This window comes from Cucumis melo, chromosome 6, assembly GCF_025177605.1.
Source record: "Cucumis melo cultivar AY chromosome 6, USDA_Cmelo_AY_1.0, whole genome shotgun sequence".
Taxonomy (NCBI): domain Eukaryota; kingdom Viridiplantae; phylum Streptophyta; class Magnoliopsida; order Cucurbitales; family Cucurbitaceae; genus Cucumis; species Cucumis melo.
Genome location: NC_066862.1, coordinates 6,689,703 through 6,700,772, shown reverse-complemented (window position 1 = coordinate 6,700,772; position 11,070 = coordinate 6,689,703). Strand labels below are relative to the sequence as shown.

At 28.1% G+C, this 11,070-nt stretch overlaps 1 protein-coding gene across 1 annotated transcript; it reads left to right on the top strand.

Annotated features, from left to right (window-relative positions):
- The first annotated feature begins 8,921 nt into the window (after positions 1–8,921).
- LOC103484000 (uncharacterized) lies at positions 8,922–10,420 on the top strand. Its single transcript, XM_008440888.3, has 2 exons — positions 8,922–9,341; positions 9,531–10,420. The coding sequence occupies exons 1-2, from the start codon at positions 9,285–9,287 to the stop codon at positions 10,167–10,169; spliced, it is 696 nt and encodes a 231-aa protein (XP_008439110.2). The 5' UTR covers positions 8,922–9,284; the 3' UTR covers positions 10,170–10,420.
- The last annotated feature ends 650 nt before the right edge of the window (positions 10,421–11,070 follow it).

The window sequence follows — 11,070 nt, the reverse complement described above, 5'->3', positions numbered from 1 at the left end:
TCGTTATTTTATTTTCTTTTCCACGCTGTTTCTATTTTTGCTAATCGCCGACGTGGTATGCTTGCGTGTCAGTCCGACGTGGCATTACAGGTAGTTTTGTTCTTTATTTTAGATGGTATGATCTTGTTTAAAAATAAATGATGATTTGTGGTGGCTAATTCAAAAAAATAATTTAGTTTTCTTTTTTAATGATAAAAATAGGGTAGTGGATCTTTTTTAGTAATATTGTTAAAAAAAGGATAATTATAGTATGTAGCAATTTTTAGAATAATTATTAAGTATGTAGCAATATTTTAAAAAAATTGCAAATATAGCAAAATCAATCAGTGATATACTTCTATCGTTGATAGACTCTTATGGTTTATCAGTGATAGACTAACATTTACTACATGGTCTATCGGTGATTGACTCCTATCATCGATAGATTTTGACGGTTTTTGCTATATTTGCAATTTTTTTAAAATGTTGATATTTACTTAATTATTTTGAATATAATTGCTACATTTGCAACTATCCCTTAAAAAAAATTCAAGATCCACCTCATCTGCCACAAACATGGCCAACTGCACCAATTTTAATTTACTTGGTAGATCTGTATTTGTAAAACTATAACACTTACTAAATTTTCATCCCTACTAAATTCTTTTTTTTTTTTAATCTTAAAATTAATTAACTAAAAATCATCTTAAATACTAAAGTGAACTTAATTTAAATTGAGATCAAAATATATATTCTTTAAAAAATAATTGATATAAATTATGATACATTCTTTTAGATATTCTACCATCGTTTGAAATATAAAATTCATTTACGGAGGTTGAATGTCAAACATATTGATATAAATAATTTGATATTTCTATGGATATAATAATAATGAAAGAGAAAAGTTCAATTTAATTTTTGTAGTTTAGAATCAAATCGAAATTTAAATATAGTTTATATGACGAAGCATTGAACATTGACTTTCATTCAACATGGAGAGCACGTTGGATTAATAGACAGATTTGATGTTAAGAGCATTAGTTTAATTGTAATATGCATAAATGATAGAGATTTAAATTTTATTAAATGAATTATAATCTTTCCTGGATTTGTAATATTGTATATTAGGTGGTCTTATTATTATTATTATTATTTTTTTTTTGTATATATGTTTTTTGGACCCTTCTCTAAATTCGTATGTTTTAGCGGTAATTTGAAACTAATGCTTGAAAATTCTTAGTTGGAAAATGTTTGGACCTTTAAAATTAATTGGGACTTAGACAACTTGAAATTTTTAGTTGGACGTATTTAAAGTGTGGATAGGTTTAGGAACTCCGCAAACCACATGCATGATTAGAATTCTTGAATTTGTGTATGTCAAAAGTATTCGATTTAATTTTTCTACGAATTTAATTTTGAAATAAGTCATTTAAAAAATATTTTTTAAAAAAATAATTCAAGCGGAAGAAAAGAGATCAATTCGATTTTAAATTAGTTTAACATTTTCGTATTTACTCTTCAAATATATTAGTGAACTAAAAATTAAAATTTATTATAAATATGTTAAATTAGATGTAATGTAAATGCAAGCTAAGACAACAATTTTCGAACTCTCATCACCACGTGTAGAGCATGCGTTACTCTACATGTTATCCGTATGTCTCATATTTACACATTATTAAGTTAGTGAAGTCACATTTCTTGCTTGTCATTTTGCATATAAATAGAAGTATTTAGTGGATTTCAAGAAAGCAAAGGAATTTGGAAATTGTGGAGGAATTTCTTATTTTATGTTATTTATTTTAATATTATATTTTTTCGATATTTATATTATTATTGTACCTCGTTTTTTCAATAAAACTACGTTTCTTATACTTTTCGTTGTTTTAATTTGATGACTTGAACTAAATATGTTTAAAAAATAATTTAAACAAAATTCATTGGTACCAGTTATTTAACATGGCTAAAAATCTATAGAACATATGAATTTTCAATAATAAATAAATACATTTTTTTTATGTTTAAATAATAAAGTACAAATTATAAAATTTATCTTTACATGTTTCTTTTTAAGGTTAAATAATAAAGTACAAATTATAAAATTTAGCTTTAGAGAGAGAGTAACTTTTACGATCATTAATTAACAAATTTGATAAATTAACATATTTTTTAAAGTTAAAATAATAAAATACAAATTGTATTTATTTTGCATAAAACTACGATCTAATTGAATATCGTATACATATTTATTTTTTCTTCAATAATTTATTGTGTAGATTAAATATTTATAATATGACCAATCTAATATTACATATAATTATTTTTACTTATTAAGTATAGGTTTTATTAGTTTTAGTTTAGTAGTTTGTAATTTAAATTCAACTCAATTTCACTCGACAAACCATCTTAATAATAATTATAAAACAAATATTAATATTTGTAATAAAAAAACAAAAAGAGATGATGTGTATGAAATAGTAAACATTAATCGTTAATTGTAGATTAAATAGTTTGAAACAACAACTATTACAATTAGCATCCAAATAGTAGGTCATTATAGTTCGATTACAGTTCACTTCAACAACTTTAAGTAAACAACCCAAACATCTCCTAAAATATGGCAAGTGTCACTTTATAAAGAAGATGATATTTGAACTTAGTTATTTAGGATACATTCTGCAACTCTATCTTTTTAAAATACAATATGAGTAGAGAAATTCGAACTACAAACTTTTCTATATATCACTAACAAATTTGTATGATAGTTGAACTATGCTAATTTTAACAATAATTCTATTTACATGAGAGTGTGTTTTTGTTATCATCGACTGCAATTTAGTAAACATTTTTACCTGGAGAAATGCACATTATGTGCCACAACATCAATCAAATATAATAAGTGTACATATTCATCTCTAGAGACAAACAACTTGACAATTTTTAGTTACATAATTTAGGTGGTATGTTTATTGGGGGGAGAAACCTCCTCTAAAAATTTAAAGCTACAACATTACAATCATAAATTTTAAAAACAACTTATTCAGGTCTTCTTTACACTGATTAAAAAACAATTCATCAATAACAATGTAAAAGTGGGCCTCAACTAATTACTTTTGTTGTTTTGTTATAAAAATAAAATACGACATATTCATAATCCAATTGCGTTTATACTTTAGGCCTATTACATTCATCCATCCACGAAATCTCATTCTTATATTGAATTTTACTCTCGTTTGATAAAGATGACCTAATGTAAGGTTTACAATAATAATAATTAAAAAAAAAAAAAAAAACAAGCACCATCCCACTTGCTTTTATTTTTTCATATTTAATATTTGTTGTTGAATAATATCAAAACGTTACTATTAAACTTTGATTAATTTTGCTGCCTATTATTTCCATATCCCACGCTATCTTGCTGCCGTGCACGTGGGCGTTGAATTATATTTCTTCTCTTCCTATTAATTAAAATTATAAAAATAAAATTCAATAATAAAAAAAAGAAAAACCTTTTGCTATATGATTGAGCCACCGGAGAGATACGATTCGTTTGATTTTTTGTTTCTTTGATTAAAATGATTGGTTTGGTTCAAAATTTTTAATTTATTATTATTATTTTATTACAATTCATTTAAACAAATTAAATGAAAACAATTATTAGATATAACTATGAGGATACATAAAATAATCGATCTAATCAATATGAACAATTCTAGCGTTGTCTATGGGAATACTTTTTGGTCTATACATTTTTCCAATAGGACATTATTGTTGGATAAAATTTTGATAGTTCTTTTTTAACAAATTGCTTTACAAGTTTGTAATGTTTGGTTTATGTATCTGAATACATACAGACCTTATAAATGTTAATTTATTCACAATTATATACACTTATTTAGCCAGGCAGTAATAGAAACACATGTTCGTTATAGGAATTTATAATTTGACCAAGTGTGGTAGCATCTTTGAAACGCTAATGACAAAGTCAATTGCAACATTTAATAACAGTCGATGCAAGCGTAGGACTAGAAAGATTAGTCTCAACTGTTTAAAGAAAGAAAAAACATTCAGATAAAGAAATAATTAAAAGTTGTTACAATTGCTAAGATTTTGTTGCCTAACTATTTGATTTTTTTAAAACATCAAATCTATTAAATCTCACTTTCACGTTCAAATTTCTCTATGGTGTTAATTATCTACTTTTTTTTTTCTTTTTTAACTCTTGGTTTTGAAAAACAAACCCAAATTTTGAAAACTAAAAAAAAAAAAAAAGTTTTAAAACCTAGTTGTTGTTTTTAGTTCTAATAATTCAACCGTTGTACTAAAGAAATATGCAACTTATTATATTGTAAGACATTGAGAGTTTTATATTTAGGAAAACTAAAAAGACTCATACTCGTTATAAACATAAATGAACTATTTCTCTTGTTATCAATGAGTTTTAATATGGAAACATGTGCTATCAAATACGATATCATAGTCCATTCAAAGGAAATTGAAATTCAATCAAGATAGGTAAATTCAAGAGGTACATGTAAGTGAGATATTGAGAATATTTTTATGCGTGCAACCTCTGTCACGACAAATTTTAATTGGACAATTAAAGATAAATTGCACCTAACTAGATAAGGACAAGTCAATCTATCTTATAAATGTTTTTAATTATTATTATACAATATTTGCACCGTCAAAGTGACACGGTAAAAATCCAAAGTGTTATATATATGTGTGTTGCTATAAATTGAATGACTCTTATTGAGCTTTATTCGATTGCTTTGTTATATTTGAGCTCATGTGTGTATATGTCTCTTGTATATTCTTTGAATCATCGAATTAATGTATTATAATTGGATCTCGAGCCAGGATGATAGTGTTTAGGATGTCTCGATAGTTGGTGCAACTTCGTTGATCTCTCATACACACGAAAATAAGCATAGTTTAATCAACAAAACTATATTTTTAACAATAAATATTTAGTTTTACATATATAGTTGAATCAAAATAATGAAGCTAAGGAAAATTTTGATAAAATTAGTTATCATAGGTTCGAATAATTTTGTAAATTAGCCATTACAAAAGAATATTTTTTTCTTCTATACTATAGAATGATACGTTGGACAAATTTGTTGTACTACTTCCTCTATCCTGTGTCACACAAACATATATTAATATATATGAAGAAAATTTTATAGTGAAAATAAATTAGAGTAGGATACTATGTATATATGCTTCTTTCTCCTAGCTATATCCATTTATTTTTTTTTATTTTGGATAAGAAGGAAAGTTGCATTAAATTCCATATGTGTGGGTTTATTAGATAGAGGATGGATGTCATATTCTAAGAGTGAATCTGCATACTATATATCCAAACAGAACAATCTTGAAAGACCCACATCTTGTTCATCTCTAACCCATATCTTCTCCCATTTCCCATCACTTTCAAACTCCCATTTTCTTTCACAGATTCAAGGAATCCCCAGCACCATATCCACTCAAACCACAATATTCAAATTAAACTTTAAAATACCCATTTTTTTAAAAAAAATATTTATATGGCCTTGTTACGTTTCTGCATATGCACCATCTTCCAAGCAAGCAGTGGTGTGGTGGGGCATGTAGGGGCATTTTTGTAATTGAAGTAAGAGACAAGAAAACTGGAAAGGGTTAATATTATGGGGCTGCTTTGTTTGGACCATGTCTTTTCTATGGGTAGCAAACTGATCTGATCTAGATCTAATTGCCTCCCTTTCATGGGGACACAGATTAATTAAATAATACTTATTTCCTTCAATTTCTATTCACATATTTTTAACAGCTCCAGTATAATGTGCCGTTTCACGTTCCTTGTATATTATTTTTGTTTTTTCTTTATCTCTCCTTTCTCCTTGCATTGGTAAAGTGTTTAACTTTTTCACGAATGAATTCGTAAGATTACATTAATAGGAGCGTTTGATATATTTACATGATATACAACATATGTGTTACTTTTCACGTAAATTTGGCATCTAACTCTAACAAAACGTTTGAGGTAAATAATGAGTTATTGTAGTCTTAAATTATTATAGTTTGTGTGTTTTTCTTGTGTAAGTTATTTTAGTTTGAATTCTAATTGCATGTGTTTGTGGTATACGTAGATTATTTTAGTTTGAAAATAAAATAGTAAAATTGTAACAAAGATTAAAAAAAAGAAGATGAATATTCAATAGTAAAAAGATGATGAATGTCAAATAGTAAAAACCGTAGCAAATAGTAAATATCGTAACAAATGGAAGATTTAGAAATAGTGTTTACAGTAGCTAATCAATGATTTATAAATAGTATTTACCGTAACTAGAGAGTGTTATTATAATATTGCATAATTCTTAACCCAAACGGTTCCTAGAAGTTATTTAAACACGTGCATGTATGTTGCTTGATAACTGGTACTAATAATAATAATTTTGAAGGGACTAGTCACTATGTACCTCTTATCCTCCCTAGTTAATTAATCTCTTTGGCACATTTGGTTGGAGCAAAATCCAGAGATTTTAATACTATTTATTCTCCTTGTGTATACTATTGTATGTGTGTCGAACAAACTAGCAAAAGCTTATATATATTTGGATAAGAGATTGCAAATTTTTTAAATTGGAATTATTTTGAAGGAAATTACAAGAGAGTGAGTGTGATTCACACATATTCATATTATAAATTTCAATTTCATTCATCTTTCTTGTAATGAAATAGGTAACCTATCTATTTAACTGGGTGCACGTGATTTCTAAACCTGTAAAGAGAGGTAAGTGAACCATTAATATGCTTACATGGTTGTGCTCGACCATTAAATTATTTGATGTTCAATTTTGTAACTACTAAAGGATAATCAGTTTATATTGATCAAGTCTATTACTTCTAAAAAAACTAGCAAAAACTTTAATTTATGAAATTTGAACCTTTTTTACAATATGTTTTCACGTACATATACAATATATATAAACATCTTTAAGTAAAAGAAAAAACACATAAACGTGGTATATACATGTCTTAATCCAAATAAGTTTGGTTTAAGTCGGCTTTATTAAAGAATACATGATAATAATTTGTGATGTTCTCTCAAATCACATATTTCCGCTATATTATTATGAAAGGACCTAAGGTTACTATTAGCATAATCTAAATTATATGAGGATACATTTGACCAAATATATATATATGTATATATATATATATATATCTGACATTTAATCCATCTATATAAAAACCAATAATATGCATCACTAAAAAAAATCAAGCATTAAGATTAATGCCATACGAGAATTATTGAATTATACATCATGATCATGTGCAAATATGTACTAATGTCGATCGTGACAACCCGTACAAAAACAGGACATCATTTTCATTAAAATATTAGGACAAAGTTTTGCATTATTAATTTAACCTTAAAAGATATATATATATATATATATATATATATATATATATATATATATATATATATATACTTCAAACCTTTTTATCCTCAAGGTTTTACATATTTGAAAATTGAGAAATTGGTTTTTTCCTTAGACTTTGCTGCCTCAGCTAACATGGGGGTGGGTCTAATTCTGCCCCTAAAAATAATTGAAAAAAAACAATAACTTAATTGTCACACAGTACATTTCTAGGCATAATAGTTTATTTTCAGTCTGAAATGAAAGTTCCTTTTGTCCCTTAGAATCAAGACATTTACAGGTAACTAATCAATTTTTGGGGCATAGTGTGTTTGTTCAAACTTAAATAATAATTTTACTAAGAATGACTATTCTTTTATTTTCTTCTTTTGAAGGACTTCTCAAGTTGTTGCAAAGGAAGCCTCCTAGCTACCTTAAACAATCATATTTCTAGGTAAGATATATCCCATTTCTATATATGTTTTTCTTTATTAAAAATATTATTTTATTTTATGATTTAAATAAATATAGCATACTTTTTTTTTTATTGATTCGACTTTGATATCACCCTGATGAAAAATAATCCTATATAACATCGTAAGACTAAAAAAAAAAAAAACCTCGATATTTTACGTGGTCTTTTACATTGAATTTAGTATTAGTTTTAAACTGACATTGTAGCCAATTGATAAGTGATTTTTATATTGTCTTCGTTATTAGGTAACCATAACGTAACCAACGTTATATCTTCACACTTTACAAAGTTGATAGTTTAAAAATGGCTAACATACAGATTAGGTCAAAATTGTTGTAGGTAGTACTTAATTACAAATACTGTCCAACCAAGTCAAAACCAAAGTTTAAGAAATTGTTGAGGACCCATACACATCTCCCTGAAAAGGCTATGGACAAATATAATAATTTGGCACGATCAAATTAATGATCCAATGAACAAATAATTCCAATGTGTATTATTATTAAAAAAAATAATATGCACATATATTCCAAAATCTTTCTAAGAAAGACCACGTTACTCCCACGCAGCAACCATGGAAATTGCTTAGATATATCCATATATCATTACTCAAATGGGGTAAAAAAAATGTATCACACATTTCGTATACAATGGATCTACACGATCTAGCCATTTCTAAAAAGAGAGGGGCCACAAATTAATATATATTTGGATAAACTAAAGAAGTTAAAAATATTATGCATAAGAAAAAGAAAAATGTATTCAACAACAAAGGTAGGATTAATTAAGATACTCAGAAATATATATCTAAATTCAAAGCTTAGATATCGATATTAAATTATCAATTAGTTATTTCTAGCATCTTTTACAAAGAGTACAAAATACTAATAACTATACACATCACTTAGTTTTAAAGTAAAAACACTCTTAATTATTAATCTAAGATAAAAAAAAATTTATCACTTAATTTAAAAATATTTATTAATGTTTTTTCGATATATCTATAAAATATAAATCTATGGTTTGATATTGATATTTTAATCCTAACACATTTTTAAAAAAATGTATAGAGATATGTGGTATCTAGATTGTAACCAAGTATATTATTCATTATTCGATTAATGATTAATGAGTACTATTATTTTAACCATTTGCCAGATGGATCTACAAATATATATATAAAAAAAAAAAAAAAAAACTAAAAAAGAATTTGGGCAGAGTGGCATAACAGTTGCCTTTATTACCAATCTTCTTTGGATTCCTCTCTCTATATAAACAAACCTTCATACAATAATCTCTCAAAACAGAATATTTCCACAACCATTACTGTTATTACTTCTTACAAAATACTTCAACTTCAGGAAGAGGTACAGAAACACAAAATAAGGTTGAGATAGTGAGAAACAAAGTACTCAATGGCTAGCTGGTCTGCTGAGAACGCCACTGAAGCCTTCCTCAACACCCTCAAAATGGTAACGACGAACATAAACTATAAACCAATCCACTTTTCCTTTCTTTTTTAAAAAAACGTCTTTACTTTTCTTCCTAATTAATATACATTCCCACTGGCTTTTCACTCTTCTTCATGTTCTTTAAACCCGCAAGGGAGGGGAATTTACCCTTAACCATCGGCTAACAATAATTTTCGTCTTATTTTTCAGGGCCAAAAGGCAAACGAACCCGACGTAGGGGAGTTCATTTCAGCCATGGCGGCTGGAAACAACGCCCAACTAATGGTGGTGGCATACGAAAGATCTGCCGATCACAAGATCCTCGCACTCGCTGCCGCTGCTGGGCAAACGGGCGGACGAGTGGTGTGCATAATTCAACGACAAGAAGATCTTCATGTATCACAAGCAATTCTTGGAATGGTATCACATGACCACGGAATAGAGTTCGTAGTGGGAGAAGCGGAGAAGCTAATAAAAACACAGTATACAGAAGTAGATTTTGTTCTAATAGACTGTAATCTGGATAGCCACGTGGCGGTGTTGGAGGCCGTTAGATCGAGAAGGAAAAACGACCAAGGCGCCACCCTGGTGGTGGGTTTCAATGCCATGAGCAAAAGATGTGAAGGAGGAGCCACCGGGTGGTCGGAGGGATTGACGACCCATCTTTTGCCGATCGGGAAGGGGGTGATGGTGACGAGAGTTGGGGCAGAGGTGTCGAAAGCCGGGGACGATGGGAGGAGGATGAGGAGGAGGGGGCAAAGCCAGTGGGTTGTGAAGGTGGATAAATGCACTGGAGAAGAACATGTTTTTAGGGTTAGGCTTCCGCAGGGGAAAGTCATTCAAGCTTGATCTTTTTTATTTTTAACTTTTTCTCTTTAGATCAAGGAAATTTCTCTCTCCTTCTGCCATAACCAAGGAGATGGAGATGGAGAAAGTTTATTTTTTTTCCGAAGTGTTAGGGTTTATTGAGAGTAGTAGTAAAAACCATCCTCCAAAATGTATATATAGGGACCAGGGCAGAATTTATATTAGAAGTTAACTGATTTTTAATTTCTTTTAGCATATTAGAAGTCAATTTGTATACTATATGTTTTTGAAAATTTCATTATTTGATATCCACTCAAAAGTTTAAGGTCTTTTTTATTGTTGATTTTTTTCCTTTTTAGATACACATATGTTTGTGCATTTCACCATTTTTATTTATAATCGACAATTAATGAGTAAGAATGAACTTACTTAAACAAGAGCGACTAACGTGACCTTCCAACTTTTATTCCATAGATGAGAAGTTTGATCTCTCATCCCTACCAATTTGTACATTAAAAAATGTTTAGAAACAAATTTTTACACTTATAAACACATTTTATAAATTTTTGAGTACGTAATAGATGCATTTACACTAGAAAATTGCACCATAAAATTTTATGAACCACCTGTTTTGTTACTACTTAAATCACCAATTGACCAAAAAACTAGTTGTTAGAAGTAAAAATAAATACAATGTAACTAATTATAATCATGAAGGAGCTTTTAGTAGTTCTTTTTCTTTCCTTCCTCATACTACGAGAATTTTAATCTCAGGGACGACATATCTTAAAAAAGACATGTTAATGTTTTCTTGTTCTAGACATAGACCAAAATTCTTTTAGTGGCATTTGAGTATTCGTGTGTATGAATTCTCTCTTTTAATCAAGATCTCTAGCCATTTTAGGTATGTAATAGATGCATTTCTTTCTAAACAAAATAGAAT

Bases quoted from the DNA above. Each gene is read 5' to 3' on its own strand.
- LOC103484000 (XM_008440888.3), top strand. From the start codon at position 9,285: ATGGCTAGCTGGTCTGCTGAGAACGCCACTGAAGCCTTCCTCAACACC. The intron at 9,342-9,530 runs GTAACGACGAAC...CTTATTTTTCAG, and splicing joins TCCTCAACACCCTCAAAATG to GGCCAAAAGGCAAACGAACC.